The 17,844-nt window shown below is 42.6% G+C and overlaps 1 protein-coding gene and 1 long non-coding RNA gene across 3 annotated transcripts in view; one reads left to right on the plus strand and one right to left on the minus strand.

Moving 5' to 3' along the window:
- LOC142467100 (uncharacterized) overlaps positions 1-8,809 on the plus strand; it is a 99,290-nt gene extending 90,481 nt beyond the window's left edge. The window contains exon 4 of the long non-coding RNA XR_012788309.1: positions 7,886-8,809. This is a non-coding gene — a long non-coding RNA (uncharacterized LOC142467100). The remainder of the gene's footprint in view (positions 1-7,885) is intronic.
- Positions 2,180-17,844, minus strand: part of LOC142467074 (5-hydroxytryptamine receptor 7) — a 93,674-nt gene continuing 78,009 nt past the window's right edge. For both annotated transcript variants that reach the window (XM_075572642.1, XM_075572643.1), the window contains one exon: positions 2,180-8,558. In XM_075572642.1, the coding sequence (XP_075428757.1) occupies positions 7,787-8,558 (772 nt within the window). In that variant the 3' untranslated portion in view covers positions 2,180-7,786. The remainder of the gene's footprint in view (positions 8,559-17,844) is intronic.

Raw genomic sequence — 17,844 nt, forward strand, 5'->3', positions numbered from 1 at the left:
TATATAAATACAACATATTAAAGATGCTCACAAGGCTGACGTCAGTATGATAAAAGCTCCAAAATAGTACCCCCTAAAGACACCATTGTCTGCTTGCCTACAGTGATTTCCATGTCTATCCCGTTAACTCCTGGAGAATCAGTGTGATAAGTTCTCTTTGGTCCCGAACATTTAACCCAGTAATCATGTCCCTTTTATCAGGTTATTTTGATCCTACAAAGGGATGACCCTTTAATCAACTAAACAGTCTCCAAACTCAACTTTGTATAATGGGTGTTGGGAAGAAGGATGTAATAGGCTTTGTAGTGGTGCAAAGAGGAAAGAGGCCTCAAATACTGTATGCTGGTTCCAACCCTCACTGACCATTATACTTAAGAGGGTAAATAAATGAGATGTCCAACCAAGGAGACGTTTTAATAATTTTAGAATGACAACTGACTGGTACAGTATGTACATCTCATCTGATTGTCACTGGCAGCTGACTGTTTTCCCGAAGAACAAGGTTGAACTTTTGAACTGACCAGGGTAAGGAGCAGTGGTTGGGCCCTAAATGTGTTGAGTGAGGGGGTCGGGTTGGTTACTTAAATTTGTTGAGCGTGTAGGGCAAGTCATGGCTCTAAATTTGTTGAGTGGTGGGAGAGGTTTGGGTGCTCATTTTGGAAGCAGCAGCACTTTCGGGATCACCTATCTGGTCACCTATGCTGGCCCTGCTCACTGAGGTCACATCTTAAATTGATATGGAAACACCTTGGGCTTTTCCAACACTCATGATTTTTGATAGTCTTTCCACGCCCAGTTTGGTCAATGTTGCATTACTGCACCGACACACTTTATTCGAGCAAATACCCAGAATGTACCTGGCAGATACCTGGAATGCGCCGCTCCTCACCTCTGACAAGCCCCGTTGCGTTTGCCTTCCCAGCCTGGGTTCATGCCTGGCTGACGGGCGGCTGATCTGTTAAATGGTAATGATTAGGATTTAATAGGCTGCAATGCTTCGCGTGTCTACCAGATGGCATAAATTCATGAATTGTAATGCAGTATATATATATATACTGTGCAGTATTGCAGCCAGCGGGAATAAAATGCTTCAATCCCTGCCTGGAAAATACCTCAATGCACTCGGGCAGAAAACAGTCACAAACCTCAATACACCCGGGTATACCCGAATTCGTGGGACTAGCCGAGCTCGAATAAAGTGTGTCGCCAGTGTATGCATTTTTGAGAGTTACAATATTCAATCTAGAACATTCGCAGTTTGCCCATCACAATTAGAAGTAACATTTAAACATATAAAACCTTACAAGTGGTAATATCCTGTTGACAGAAGTAGACCCACCCAAGTCCACTAAGTAGCATTCAATCCGTGAAAATAACTGTACTCAAGCCAAAACAGCAACAGACCATTAATTACATATTCATTAGGCCAGGGCTGGCCAACTCTAGTCCTCAAGAGCCCCTAATAGGTCAAGTTTTGAGGATATCCCTGCTTCATCACAGGTGGGTCAACCAGTCCCTGCTTCAGCATCCTGTGAGGATCCCTAGAGATTCAATATACTGGTACAGCATGAGAGATTATCAAATGAAAGTGGTTTATTGGGTCCAAAATGCACACATATGCCCGACGTTTCGGTCCCTAGGGGGGCCTTCTTCAGGGCTGTGTGTATATATATATATATATATATATATATATATATATATATATATATAAATATATAAACCATACGATACCGTTTGAAACACAAGATCAGGAGACAGCACTCTGGTAAGTTTGATCACAAGTTTTTGTATTGAAAAAGACACATAAACCAACGTTTCGGTCCCCCAGTGGGACCTTTCTCAAGGTGGTGCAATGAATGAATGAAACATTTCATTGCACCACCTTTTGAAAGGTCCCACTGGGGGACCGAAATGTTGGTTTATGTGTCTTTTTCAATACAAAAACTTGTGATCAAACTTACCAGAGTGCTGTCTCCTGATCTCGTGCTTCAAACGGTATCGTATGGTTTATTATTGCTTTATGGAGCAAGCACCCAATTTTTTCTACTTGCAAGTGGAGTGCCGGCTGCTTCTGTGGATTCTATATATATATATATATATATATATATATATATATATATATATATATATATATATATATATAAATATATATATATATATATATATATATTTTGTTTCATATTAGAGTAATGTTTTTTTATGTACTGTATATGTGGTTTTAACGCAGTGTAAATGTAGTGATTTTCAATGATGATATTGAAGAAAGTTTCATATTTTTCAGAATTTGGGATAATTGCATTTGATAATTTTGTGGATTCCCTGAATGTTCTCAAAACTTAAAGCACGTCTCCATTTGTCCAGGACCAAAACATATACTGTGCTGGGACTGTAAATTTGTCGATTGTGCCTTCCTTAGCTAGCAGGCAAATAACACACATTACCATTATATATCAGTGCTAACAAAAGTTCTACTTATTCAATTTGGGATGCATGTGGTTTAGCCCATACTTAGCTCATTTGCATTCCTTTTTATATACTGGGAGTTAAAAATAACGCTTTTTATGAGTAACACTTTAGACCTTTCTGGCTTTATCTTTCTTTTCCTATCCTGCAATGAATCCTTTTTCTAAAGATGTGTGAATATTTCGCTTTCATGTACAAATCCATACAATTTTAGAATGTTCCGAAAGATGACTAATTATCAGATGTGTCAACATCCATCAGAACATCACCGGATGCAGCCACAGTTATTGCTCCCGCTGCAGAGGTGCAGCAGGATACACGCAACGTGCAAGCTGGAAAAGCCGCCATTGTGTTTGCACGAGCCGCATGCGGGAAAGGGGCGTGGCTAATGCGTTATTGCCTCCGCTGGTTTATCATTGGCAAGTACAATGATGTTTGCTACATCTGTAACAACATTAGTTGGCAAAAAAGAGAGAGGTACCCCATAGATGGAGAGAGTATAGAATACCCAGTGACATGCACTCTCTAGATTATCTGAGGTGAGAAAAGGCTTAGTATTAGTATACGAACTGTGACTGGCAATACTAGCTTAATACTAAGCCTATTTTCAGATCATATAGTCTAGTGAGTGAACATTCTGGGTATTCTATACTCTCTCCATCTGTGGGGAGAGGTACCTCTCTCTTTTTTGTTATTCAATTAACCCTAGTGCAGCCTGAAAAACCAAGGCTAAGCGGGTGGCCTCTCCTGTACTTTTGGTATTGCAACATTAGTTGACACGCATTTGAGTTGATTTATTTTTTACCACAAAATTGCCCACGGAAAAACCTTACCATTAACCTTGCCGTGACCCCTATCTATAGTCACATTACAGTGGGGGTTATTCATTAAACTGTGATCGTGCTAATTGGGGGCCCAATGACATTGAAACGTCCATTGAGTTTATTGCCCCGAACGGCCTTATCGCATTTTATTGAATAACCACCTGTATATTAATCACCACGCAGCTAAATATTTCGGTAGCCATGCTGGTCCTTTCTTCAATGTGGCACGTGAAATAACAAGGGAGGGAGAAAGATTGGGTAATGTGATACCTTTTATTGGGCCCACAATTGGTATCACACTACCTACTCCTTCTCCATGCTTTATTGTTTTACTATTAATTCAATTAAATCATCATACTGCTAAAACGTCTTGTATTCTGCCATATAATCAACTTTATTATTTCCCATGCCCTCCTGGACCCTTTACAATCTGGCTTTCGTACAGCTTACTCAGAGACTGTGCTCACTAAAGTAACCAATGATCTACATGAAGTCAAATCTCATGGTCATTTTTCCCTACTAATGCTGCTCGGTCTCTCTGCTGCCTTCGATCATTTTGATTCTCCTCTTCTCCTTTATATGCTAAACTCCTTTCCCATCTCACATTTTCAGTCTGTGTTGCTAACAGGTCCTTGTCTTATGTTGATCTGTCTGTTGGTGTACCTCACGGCTCTGTGCTGGTATCTCTACTTTTCTCTCCCTCTGCACACATCCATTAATATTAATCATATTAATATTCAAGGGCTCCATTTCCACAGGCTCAGTACCACAAGATTGGCATAAAGCAGATGTGGTGCCAATATTTAAAAAGGGAGCTTGATCACAACCCAGGAATTACTGATCTGTAAGCCTGACTTCAATAGTGGGGAAGCAGCTTGAAGGTTTAGTATGGGATAATATTCAGGAATACCTAATGGAAACCAAAATGATAAGTAATAGCATGGATTGATGAAGGATAGATCAGGCCAAACTAACGTTATTAGTTTCTTTGAGGAGGTAAGTAGGAATTTAGACCAAGGTAATGCAGTTGATGTGGTCTACTTAGATTTTGCAAAGGCTTTTGATACGTTTCCGCACAAATGAAAGCAAATTGGGCTCTGTAAAAATATTTGCACCGGGATTTAAAACTGGTTGAAGGATAAACAACAGAAAGTTGTAATAAATTGAACTTTTTCATTCTGTGCTAAACTTGTAAGTGGAGTATATCAAGGATCCTTACTGGGACCCCTGCTTTTTAACTTGTTTATTAATGATTTGAGGTTGGCATAGTGAGCAAAGTCTCCATCTTTGCTGTTGACACTAAATTGTGTTAGTTAGTAGAATCAGATAAGGATGTAATTTCTCTCCAGAAGGACTTGGATAGAATGGAAACTTGGGCACGTAAATGGCAGATGAGGTTTAATACAGATAGATATACGGTAATGCATTTGGGAAAAATGAATAAACAGGCAATTTACAAATTAAATTGGGATAAATTAGGACAATCCTTGATGGAGAAGGATTTAGGAGTGCTTATAGACAGTAGGCTTAGCAATAGTGCCCAAAGTCATGCAGTAGCTGCAAAGGCAAATAAGATCTTAACTTGCATTAAACGGGCAATAGATGGAAGGGAAGTAAACATAATTATGCCCCTCTATAAAGCAATAGTAAGACCACACCTTGAATATGGAGAACAATTTTGGGCACCACTCCTTAGAAAAGACATTATGGAACTAGTGAAAGTGCAGAGAAGAGCCACCAAATTAATAAAGGGGATGGATCATCTAACTTATGAGGAGAGGCTAGCTAAATTAGATTTATTTACATTAGAAAAGAGGTGTCTAAGAGGGGATATGATAACTTTATACAAATATATTCGGGGACAGTACAAGGAGCTTTTAAAAGAACTATTTATCCCAAGGGCAGTACAAGGGACTCGGGGCCATCCCTTAAGGTTGGCGAAAAGGAGATTTCACCAGCAACAAAGGAAAGGATTCTTTACAATAAGGGCAGTTACAATGTGGAATTCATTACCCATGGAGAATGATGGCAGATACAATAGATTTGTTCAAAAAAAGGTTGGACATCTTTTTAGAAAGGAAAGATATACAGGGATATACCAAATAAGTAAACATGGGAAGGATGTTGATCCAGGGAGAAATCTGATTGCCAATATTTGGAGTCAGGAAGGAATTTATTTTCCCCTTATGAGATATCATTAGATGATATGTAACTGGGGTTTTTTGTTTGCCTTCCTCTGGATCAATATACTGTGAGTATAAATGTACAAAAAGTGCTGTATCTGTCATCTAAATTTAGCATAGGTTGAACTTGATGGACGTATATATGTCTTTTTTCAACCTCATCTACTATGTAACTATGTAACTATCACTTGGTGACCTCATCAGCTCCTTTGGCCTTAGATATCATCCCTACACAGATGATACACAGATATATCTATCCACCCTTACTCTCACACCTGCAATCCAGTCCCATGTCTCTGATTGCCAGCAAGCTATATCCTCGTGGATGGAACTCCGTCGCCTTAAACTTAATCTGGCTAAAACTGAGCTCCTCTTATTTCCCCTTGAACCTGGCCCAATATCCCCTTTCTCCATCATAGTAAATGATACCACCATCTATCCTGTCGCCAAAGCACATTGCCTAGGGGGGTGACATTTGACTCTTCCCTTTCCTTCTCCATTCACATTTACAGCATGGTTAAAACTTGTCGCTTCTTCCTCTGTAATATTGCCAAGATTCGCACTTTCTCTGGCTAAAACACCAATACATGCCCTTATCGTCTTCCGGCTGGATTACTGTAACTAACTATTAACAGGCCTCCTTGTCTCACAATCTATCCAACATATTGCTGCTAGAATAATTTCACTCTCTCCCAAAACCGTTTCTACTCATCTCCTCCTTAAATCCTTCTCCTGGCTTCCCATCAAATTTCGGATCAGCATCAAAGTTCTCCTCAAGGTTCTCTACTCCTCTGCTCCTCCCTACATATCGGCTGTGATCTCTCGTTATGCCCCTGCTCATCTCCTACACTTTACCTTAACTGTCTCCTTTCCACCCCTTTCACCTCTACTGCTCTCTGTTGCCTTGAACCTTTTCCCCTCACTGCTCCTTACCTGTGGAGCTCCCTCACACTCAGTAAATGCCAAGCTCCTTCTCTCCCCACAAAGTCACAATTTTTAAACTCGCCTCTTAAATGAAGCATTTTATTAGCCTGCACTCGTGGCTCCTGTCCCACACCCACAGTCGCTCCTACCACCCATTGTGGCCAAGCACTGCCATCTACTGCACTTATTCCCTCACCTGCTGTGTCTAAGGGCTGTAATGTAGTAAACGCTCATGAGCTGACATGCATGCGTGCGTCAATTATAATTGGTTGTGTTAGCCAGAAGTTTGTATACTTGGGACGCGGGCATGGCGGTGAGTGGTGGAGGCGCAGGCCAGAGAAAATACAAGAAAATTGTATTTTTGCGCCGCTGCTGCCACGCCGCGAGCCAATCACAGCGCGGTTTAAAGCTGTGATGTCAGAGTCACGCCTCCTAACCGCACGCGTCACCGCTTGTGCTATAGCAACTAAAAGCGCACGCCACATGCACGCACAATGCCAGACGCGCGCACGCACGCCCAACAGCGCATACTATATAACAAGCCTCAGTCTCCCAACATGCCACTTAGATTGTAAGCTCTCCGGGGCAGGGATTTCCGTTCCTGTTGTCCGTTTTGCTTATTGCACTTATTGTATTATAATTCCCCGTACAGTATTGTCTCTTTTGTATAGCGCTGAGCACAGCCGTGGGCGCTACAGGTATATAAATAAAGATATACATACATATTTCCTCTGAGACCACAGTCTAGATTTTAATGACATCGCCCCCTGCTACACAACATCCCTGTCTCTTGTTCTAACAAGTGTTTAGCTACTGATGTCCTTAGCAATGATTTATAAATGGCTAACAAATGACAGAAAAGCAAGTGTTAAGTGCACTCTAAAGTATAGCAATAGGAACATTATCACAAACACTTCAGCAAAGATTTTTGCTAATGCACAGCTTTGTAATAGCTGGGTGAAATCTGCCCTCTTGTATGGAATAGCACTCGTTAGCAAACTTAAAATGCACATAGCACATACATTCATTAATGGATACTGCATTAGAAATACCCAGATAATTTAAGTAAAATATATATTATACAACCATGTGCTGGAAAATATATGGATTTGAAAAAAAATACCTTGTGCATAATAAGAATCATCATTCAAGTATGTGGTGTATTTTGTCCGCTTTTGCTGCATTTATGAGAAATTACAAATATAATCACATCTCAAATGGTAATGGTAAATATTTATATTGGAAAAAAATGTAAATACGTAATTCACAATAAAGCATTGTCCCTTAGGCACTGAACGTGTCTTCTAGAGGATTTTTTTCTGTATTTTTTAATTCAAGAACATATCACAGTTTGAAATCTTTCACATTTAAAGTGGAATACAGAGCAACAGATTACAGAATACCCTCGTGTCTTTCTGTAACTTTCAATGCCTCGTGCATGCTAGCTGCTGAAAGCCTCCTATTTATATTTGTGTATTTGCACCTCAACAGGTTCCAGAAGGTAGTCCTCAAATCCCTGTTAAAGAAGGCATAGATCAAGGGATTAATGAGAGAGTTGGTATAGCCCAGCCACAGAAGAGTCCTCTCCAGTCTTAGTGGCATGCAGCTGCACATTATACCACAGATGAAAGGTCGGGCTGTGGACAGTAGAAAGAAGGGCAACCAGCAAAAGGTAAAGGCTCCAACTATTATTCCAAGAGTCCTTGCCGCTTTCTGTTCGCGTTTGAAGATTGAGATGTTCTTCCGATCTTGCCTGATCAGCTTGGACAATGTGGCAAATTCTTCGACTGCTTTGTTTTTCTTGGAGGGCTTCTTCGGTGCGACCTTCTCCTCCATGCAATATATGCCTTCTTGTTCATAGAGCCGGGGAATGTTCACAAATTTGTGCTTCTCTGCACTAATTTTAGCTGCTATGAAGATCCTCTGGTACATTATGAGCATGACGGTCATTGGGATGTAAAAGGCAACTGCAGTTGAGTAGACTGTGTATCCAAAGTCTTGGCTTATGAGACACATCCTTTCCACTGTGACATTTTGTGCCCATCCAAATAATGGTGGAAGAGTTATAGAGGCAGAAAGAAGCCAAACAATGAACACCATCTTAGCCATTAGCTTCCCATTTTGTCTCGCAGGATATGTCAGAGGACGCGTTATTCCAAGGTATCTGCAAAGACAAGTTGCTTTTAGAACATTTATTCTTGTAATGGTGTCTGGACAGTATGCTGAAAGTTTCTTTCTGATTTATCTTCTAAAAACATAACGTGGTCATACTCCTAATGTAAATTGGCACTCGCCATACTAATGAAAACAACCAATGTGGTAAACTGCTTGGAAACTCAAACAGTTAACTTCCTTCTGAAATGTATTACTTTACACATTGAGAGGCACACGTTTCAGATATTAAGTTTCACATAGCACACAATGGTTCGCTTGCACTTATTGTAATCGCTTTCCAATGTCCCATGTCTATGTTTGGAGTACTCTTGTAAATATTAAAATATAAACATATATAAAATCTATCATTTGTTTAGCTTGATGTACAGTATATTTATTGCCATGCAATGTCTTATTAGCTGCTCTGGCTTGCAGGTAGGTAACCGCTCCCACCTCCCCCCGGGTGACCTAATTACCTCTCGCCCACCCCCTCCCGGAACACCTAAATATATCCATGAAAACAGCCTAAGCCCCAATCAGTTTTTCCCTATCTATAACATCTCTATGTGAAGAATCTGAGAAATATCGGGGTCTAGAAATAAAAAGTATATTCGCTAAACTATGTGTAAGGGTTTAACCATTGATATATATTATTATCTAAACCTCTCCATATGGTAAATTCAGGGTGGGGGTTTACGCAATAGGGTTTTTTTTTCTTATTCAAATGGCTCAGTGATATTGTTAGCAGCTGACACGTATACTGTATACCGTAAGCCTAAAAATAGAAATGTGTCACAAATTGATTATGTATTCACTCCGTATTCCCTAAGCACCTTTCATTTCCAATAACTGATAACACCAACAACAACAAAAAAACACACATACATGCTTGTCACCTACTTCTAGTTGGAGAGGAGAGAAGGGAGTGAAAAGAGATAGTCAGAGGTACAGAGAAAAGCAGAGAAAGATGGGTACGAAGGTCATAAGAAAAGTAATCACACAAAAAAAAACAAAAGGAAATAAGAGAAATGCAGGAGAAAGTATTGAATGGCTGAAAAGTCCTACAGTATGTTAATAAGTGTCTTGTTGATCTATTGGGTTTTTTTTCATAGTGACTACGGGGGTTAATGCTGAATAACCCATATTGATTGTTTCCGCCTCACAATAATGATTGGCATTTTCTCTCACTTAGCACAGTTTGGTGAATAGGGCCTGATTGGTCAGTGCCACAGCTGGGATTTATAATAGCACATTTATAGAATGTATAATAGAACACTTGAACATCTCTCAGAAGCCAGGAAATGCCGTTCTGCACAGGCTGCAGCTGAATAGTGACACTGTCTCTTTACATTGTACAATACTGTCTGTGACAGGAACAATTAACACATCCAAGAAAAAGGCACAATGGGGCACATTTATCAAGTGCCGGAAAAGGTCATCGCCCCCGTTCCAGCGTGAACTTCTATTGACTTCCAATACCAGCACCTGATAAATGTGCCCCGGCGTACCTCATTTTGTTGGAAATGCAGAAATAGAGTTGGCGTAAAAATATTAGCGATGTGCCGCAGTAATTTCTGTGCTTAGGATGCGATTTAGAGTTGGACAATACAGAGTCATTAGCATCTGGTCTATATTCATGTGAATGAGGTCTTAGATTAGTGTGATTGCTGACGCGCAGTTGATATGTCCGTTGCAGTTATAGACGTGACAATTATGTGTGCGGAACGTTTGTTCATATTTTGCATCCTTGGATGCCTTAAAACCCTCTTCTAGGTGTGACCTGTGTCTCCAACTAGAATAGCACTGTACGTTCTTGCCATTTTTCCTGCATCTTGGTCTACTGTCCTGTACCGCATTCTGTGCCGGGTAGCGTCTGTGCGCCCCCAGATTCTCAAAATCCATGGTGAAATTCATGTGTTCTTATAGTCATGTGTCTGATGGGCACCTGGTCCATGTTGGAACACAATAAAGAAGCCGGCACAAAACAACCAATAAAATGCCTCTAAATTGGAAACAAATAATAATAGCATGTTCTTGTACTGTATAGTGCTGCTAGTTTTACGTAGTACTTTACAGAGACATTTTGCAGGCACAGGTCCCTGCCCCGTGGAGCTTACAATCTATGTTTTTGGTGCTTGAAGCACAGGGGGATAAAGTGACTTGCCCAAGGTCAGAAGCAGCCGACACCAGCAATTGAGCCAGGTTCCCCTGCTTCAAACTCAGTGCCAGCCAGTGTCTTTACTCACTGAGCCCCTCCCTCTCCCAAATGCAAGACCAGTGCTCTTTTGATAGATGTACGTCCATTAAATAATTAAAGATAGACATCACTACACTCCGCCTGTCACGTCATAATTGCCATTTGTGTCCTTTTTTGATGCTGTCATATCTAAATTCTTATTTTTACGAGTCGCAAGCCCCTGATTTGCACCCAGGCACCGCGACTCCGCTGATGACAGCCAGCTCTAAATCGTCTTCAATGAGCCTTAGCCCCTAAGAGCCCACAGTCTGATAGGTAAATGCACACAGGGGGTTATGTACAAAAACCTCCTGGATGTAATAGGATTCCTATTCTTTGATAAATCGTGTGCGGTTTGGCTCACCAGTTTTACCTCCGTGTTGCAGGCGGGAGCCTTTAGACTATGTGACTTGCCTGGCGCCCCAGAGCATATGGCTGACACTAGACTTGAGCCCACAAGCTCTTCTTTGAAGACTCATTATGCGCTATATGCGGCAACCGGATTTCAATGAAAATCCCCAGTAAAGTGATTCAGTCTGATACGTTAATGCATGCACAGCCTTGTGATAGATTAAAGCAGCGGGGGTCATTTACTAAAGTCTGAGAGCTGCAATGTCTGCGCAAAATAACTGCATCAGATTTATGAAAGGAAAAACTGCCATTGATTGTAATGGGATTCTTTATCTCCGATGAACGTGGCTCTGTTTCTTGCTCGGGGTTTGCCCTAATTTTTGCAGCTGGGACACTTTAGTAAATACAGGTGTAACGAGACTTACTGTCTCCGGAGCCACAACTGAAAATCCCCCACAGTAGGTAAGTTCCAGCTTCATGACAAAGGACAAAAGGCCTCAGTGCTACATCCAATGTCACAAGTTGTATACTTATCTGTCTTTCTTTTCCCAAGTGAGGGTCATTTAGTTACATTCTTTGGTCACAAACCTCCAAACGATTGGTTACCAATTAAAATCTACAAAATCACACAATCCCCGCATGCTCAGAACCCAAACCCACCACACCATACAGTATATATTTGTGTCAAAAGGATTGTGCTACAGGGATTGTGACCTCATGTATATGACACAAAACAAAAGAAATCCCAGTGCTACATTCAATATTACAAATTATATAGTTAAATATGTATCTTTTATTTTATTTTCATAAGTGAGGGTCATTTAGTTCAGATCCAGCTCCGTGTCACGTATAAAGTGAAGTCTTGCTTTACTCATGACTCCTGTCTGACATGTTCCCAAGCCAATGATAACCATCAGCTATCCTGGAATAAGCACAAGCCAGCTGTCCGCCAGCATCCTTACAATCTCTTCCACGTACAGCATTATCAAACATCATCCACTGGCAGTGCCTGGTTATTGGACACTGATAAATTGTTCCTGTAGTGTATCAGCAGCATATAATTTACACAACAGATAATATCAACTAATCACACATGCTAGCTCAGTGTTTCTGGACCGTTTGCTTCAGAAAGGCAACATTGCTTCATCCATTTGCTACCCACGCTCCATTCGTTTGTTAATAATTAAGTTCATTCAACCGTCTGCAATACTGCTTAGAAACTGGAACAATGAGTTGCTGCTAAATGTAAGATTTTAAATTGCTACATTATCAGAATGAGAGTGTTGAAACATAATTGACTATTTTTCTAGTATTTGGAAGGAGCGTGTAATTCAAAAAAAGTAAACATCTTATCAGTGTAATCGGCTTTGTTACACGGCTTTGATCAGCATTTGAGTAGCAATTTTTATTTATTTGCAACCTGTTAAAAAAAATGTATGATTCGCTTTTCTGTAGGTTTCTTAATTCAAGGATATCTGCCACTTATGTGTATCTATTTTATTACTAATAGCTTCATAATTACTATACAAACAATGGGCTAAATGAAAGCCCCAATTAATGTTGTCTAAGACATTAGATACAAATTTACCATGAAAAAGGTAAAGGTTTCAAAGATTATTTACCAATAATTAGACTTTTTTGAAGGTTTAAATAAAGTATATTTAAGCTATTAAAGATGTCACAGCCCTTAGTTCACTTGTATCCTAAGTCGTGTTCCAACTTTCACTAACAACCCAATAACATCACATAATGATTGAATGTTCTATAGGGAACCCTTAGCATAAATAAATCACCCATTATAACACCATACTGTAAGGCAGGGGTGGGGAACCTTTTTTCTGCCAAGGGCCATTTGGATATTTATAACATCGATCGTGGGCCATACAGACACAGACAGGCACACAGCCACAAAGATCCTCCCCCCCCCCCACCTCTGGTAGTTGCTGCTGCTGCTGGGGGGATCGTGTAGGGCGGCTGCTGGGGTAAGTGCGGGGGGAACTCCTGGGGAAGTGCGGGGACTGCTGCGGGGGGGAAGTACGGTGGCTGCTGGGGCTAGTACAGTGGCTGCTGGAGATCGTGTAGGGCTGCCGGCGCATCACACCACCTCCTCCCGAACAGGCGCGCGGCGGCCATTTTTTTAAAAATTAGCGTGACCCGGCTATAGCAGTTGCCTTAGCAGGGCCAGACAAAATGATTTCGGGGGCCTTATACGGCCCTCGGGCCTGACGTTCCCCACCCCTGCTGTAAGGGATCGGGGGACACGCGCCTTACAGCGGGTCCCCGTCACCCCGGCTCCCAGTACTGCCGCTCGTCCCAGGACCCCTCTCCGCCAGCTCCTTACCCGCTACGGTCGCGCGCCGCTCTGCTCCTCTGCGGCACATGCCGCCTCCGCCCACACGTTGCAGGGGCGCGTGCAGGAGTGTTACAGGGCCCGCGCGCACCCGTCCTCTTCTACACTCCTCCTGTAGTCTTGGCTCCACGTCCCATCAGCTGGAGGCTATTCCCACTAGGGAACACCACACCAGGCATCCTAACCTATCCCTGGGACCGCTCAGTCAAGCCCCCGCTCCGCCTCTTGCTCCCATTGGTTCAACAACATTTATAGTTCCTGTCTGCCCTCCCCTTCCTCGCTCTGCATAGTTTTCCTGAGGTCTATGCCTGGCTCTCTTTTGTGTTGCAGCTCTCACTCCAGTCCCTTCCCTCGTTTGATACCCTTGGATTTGATCTCGGCTCTCGTTAGACTTCATGTACCTCGCTACTCCCTGGACTCGGCTTTGGACCTCACTATGCTGCTCTCTCCTGTCCTTGACCTACGGCTTTCGGATTTCTACCTACGGACCTCTGGCACCCCGGACGCGGCAAGTATCAGGCTAACCCTTTCTCATCAGACCTGGCAACGCATCATACCACACTCCGGGCACGCCCACACTGCTGTGGGTGCGTGTTATACCCTTACCCACCTCAGTACTGGGGACTGGCCAGGTCTGCGGGCAGTCAAGCGTTACACATACCCTGGATGAGAAGCATTCCACAGCTAGTGTTCTCAGACATACTGTATATTAGATCAGGTGATTTGTGCACCCCAAGAGACTCTACTGTCTGGACACTAAGCTAACAAACACACAGATACCCAGCAAGCTCTCAGAAACCAATTGGTTATATAATAAGCCACGCCCAGTAGCACTCCTTATGACACTTACATACATATATATATTGTGGTAATTTGGGGGGGGGGGGGTTCTGAGAGCTTGCTGGGTATCTGTGTGTTTGTTAACTTTGTCCAGCTGGTCTCAGCTGTTTTGGAGATTAGTGGCTCCTCCCACCCAGGGTTTAAAGCTCACCCGTCCCCAATGTCCAAGTAAGCAGGTTTTCTTTTCATGGAGCTGGTTGCGACAGGTTAAATACCAGGACCATCCTTCCTCTAATTATAGAGGTAAATAAGGATTTTAATCAGCTAGTGCTAGGACCTGCAATATTATGGTCATGCCTTGAAAGTGGCTCGCAGGGTTGGACGCTTTGGCCAAAGGGTTAACTAAATGACCCTTTTTTCAAGAGATATATAGGTATTTCACTGTGTATTTTTGTCACATTGGATGTTGCTCTGGACTTCTTTGTTTCCTGGACACTCAGCGTCTGCAGCAGTGCTGGAGGATTCTAAGGCCGCGCTTATAGTGCCGGAGACGGCGACGTCGCATCAAAACAAAAGTATTGTAGCCATTGCGAGCGCTTATAGTAGGAGCGACACAACGGCGCGGTCGCGATCGCTGGAAGTCACTTCAATTTGATTTTTTCAGCGACTGCAGCGTGATGTCAGCATCGCCATCGCCGGCACAATAAGCACGGCCTAAGGCCGCATCCATAGTTATCGCATATGGTGTGATCAAACACATTAAGTCTATGCGTACGTCCATAGTGTACGCGCACATGCATGTGAGCGTCGGGAAGAGCGATGCTGAAGGAGACAAAATTATTGGTTTTTGCCGCACGACGGCAGGGTCACGGGCGTGGTTCAGACAATGAGGGTGAACCACTCACGTGGCGTCACGGCCAAGCCCCCCAAATTACCCTATTTCCTCGATTCTAAGACGCACCTTTTTTCCGATTTTCACGTCTGAAATCGGGGTGCGTCTTAGAAACGATGTATTTAAAAAATGTGCCTTCTGTACTAACCCCCTCTTTCACTTACCATGTTTCAGGTTAGGTCCCATGTCAGCGGTGGACGAAGCAGGCTGTGGCGGAAGGAGAGGTCCCACGTCTACAGATGGTTGAAGATGGACAGCGGGCGGGAGTGCGGCGACGGCAGGACAGGTGCAAAGTCTGCAGGTGATTGAAGATAAGACATCGGGCAGGCGTGCGGTGGCAGAGGAGATCATAATAGGAGGAGAGCTGAGCAGGAGCAGAGCAGCATAGGGGAACGGCTTGGGAGGTGCACACCTGTAACACCGGAAGTTGAGCGGTGTCTGACTTCCGGTTACAGTGTGCACCTCCCAAGCCGTTCCCCTATGCCGCTCTGCTCCTGCTCAGCTCTGCTGCTATTATGATCTCCTGCCGCCGCCACTGCACGCCCGCCCGCTGTCTTCTTATCTTCATTCACCTGCAGACTTGGATCCTGTCCTGCCGCCGCCGCACTCCCGCTGCACACTGTCCATCTTCAACCATCTGCAGATGTGGGACCTCACCTTCCGCCGCCGCCCGCTTCATCCTCTGCTGACATGGGACCTCTCCTGCCGCCGCCCGCTTCATCCTCCGCTGACATGGGACCTCTCCTGAAACATGGTAAGTGAATTTTCCTTGATTTTAACGGCCAAATCGATGGTGCGTCTTACAATCGAGGAAATACGGTAGAATTACAGCTGCTCTTGGTCAAGTCTCCCCCTCCAGACCCCACAGGCCACATATGGCTTCTGCGGCATGTGTGACGTCACGTGCCTAGCATGGCTTCGGCCTAAGTGCATCCTAATAGCGATGACATGAGCGGAAGTGACGTCGCAGACCAGAAATGGGGAGCCTGGTGCCCCCAAGACAGAGAGGACGAACGAAGTGGCTGCGCTTAGCCTTTTGGCGTATTGTGAGTGCGATTCTAAACATTTAGCCTTTTATAATATTAAACAGTATCACACTAATTTTTTGTTGTTGTATTTTCTCTTTACGACACTATTGTGATTGATATGCCTGGAATCCAGATATTTTGCTCCTGGGAGCTCTATATATTGCCTGAACAAAACGTATGCAATGTGAGTGTTATCCTATTTTTTCACTGATTGCCTTTCACTTAACTGTGTTGCACTATATATTTTTGTTATATATACATATATATATATATATATAAAATAACAAAAAAAATATTTATATATATTAACAAAAATATTATTTATATATATAAACAAAACTATATAGTGCAACACAGTTAAGTGAAAGGCAATAAGTTAAAAAAAAAAGGATAACACTCACATGGTGTGTGTGTGTGTGTGTGTGTGTGTGTGTGTGTGTGTGTGTGTGTGTGTGTGTGTGTGTGTGTGTGTGTGTGTGTGTGTGTGTGTGTGTGTGTGTGTGTGTGTGTGTGTGTGTGTGTGTGTGTGTATATATATATATATATATAGTTAAGTTATGGTGAGTAAAAAAAGTGACAAAAACCCTCCACAGGAAAGCAAATATGCAAATATAGCTGTATGCTCATCTGCATGTCTTAGCTCAGTATTATGGTTTAGCCTATCCCATAGGCTCTCTTGCATTCCCAGTAAAATCAACCCCACACTGATGAGACCCATCAAGGTCGAAACAGCTGTCTGTGGGTGGGTTTTCTGGCTATGCACCTTAACCCTGGCTGTGCTCAAATCTGTGACCATGCAGCAAGCTTAAGCCTATAGGGAACCATGTTAAAAATGGTTATTGAGGCAAAAAGTGACACTGTGTGCTCATTTGCATGTCATTTCCCAGAATCCCTTGCTGCAGTGGAAGTGCTGTCTGCTGGGTGATAATGGGGAAAGGCGGGGTTGCAGACCTGCCTAAGACATGCAGATGAGCATACAGCTATATTTGCATATATATATATATATATGTATTTATATACACACACATATATATACAGCATGTGAGCTATATATATATATATATATATAGCAAATAAAAAGATCACTTGTGAGCACATTCACATGTCTTGGACAGATCTGCAATCCTGCCTTTCACCATTATCACCTAGCATACAGTGCTTCCACTGCAGCAAGGGATTCTGGGAAATGACATGCAAATGAGCACATCGTGTCACCTTTTGCCTGAATCCATTTTTACATGGAACCCTTATAAGCTAATGCCCACTGTTAACACAGCTTTTAAGCACAGCCTGGGATGAGATGCAAAGCCAGTGAAACCATTCAGAGACAGCTGTTTTGACCTTTTGGGTCTCATCAGTGTGAGGTTGGTGGCACTGGCTTTGCAATTTTCACTCCACTTGGGATTGTTTATAACATTTAGTGGGGTTTTGTGCTCAGTTCACACTTTTCAAAAGTTCACGAAACTGTTGCCATTCCCCACTCCCAAAAATGTAGGGAAACACAGTCGTAAACATTCCCCTTAAATGTCCCCCCAAAAAACTGCATTCCATATTTATAAAAATGCAAGCAATAGAGGGAAAGAAACACTCGCCGTGTTCATTGCAGAGTTTTCACAAATCCAAACTATGCACAAAGTGTTATTTAGATACTGAAGCAGT

This window comes from Ascaphus truei, chromosome 1 (genome assembly GCF_040206685.1).
Source record: "Ascaphus truei isolate aAscTru1 chromosome 1, aAscTru1.hap1, whole genome shotgun sequence".
NCBI classification, from domain to species: domain Eukaryota; kingdom Metazoa; phylum Chordata; class Amphibia; order Anura; family Ascaphidae; genus Ascaphus; species Ascaphus truei.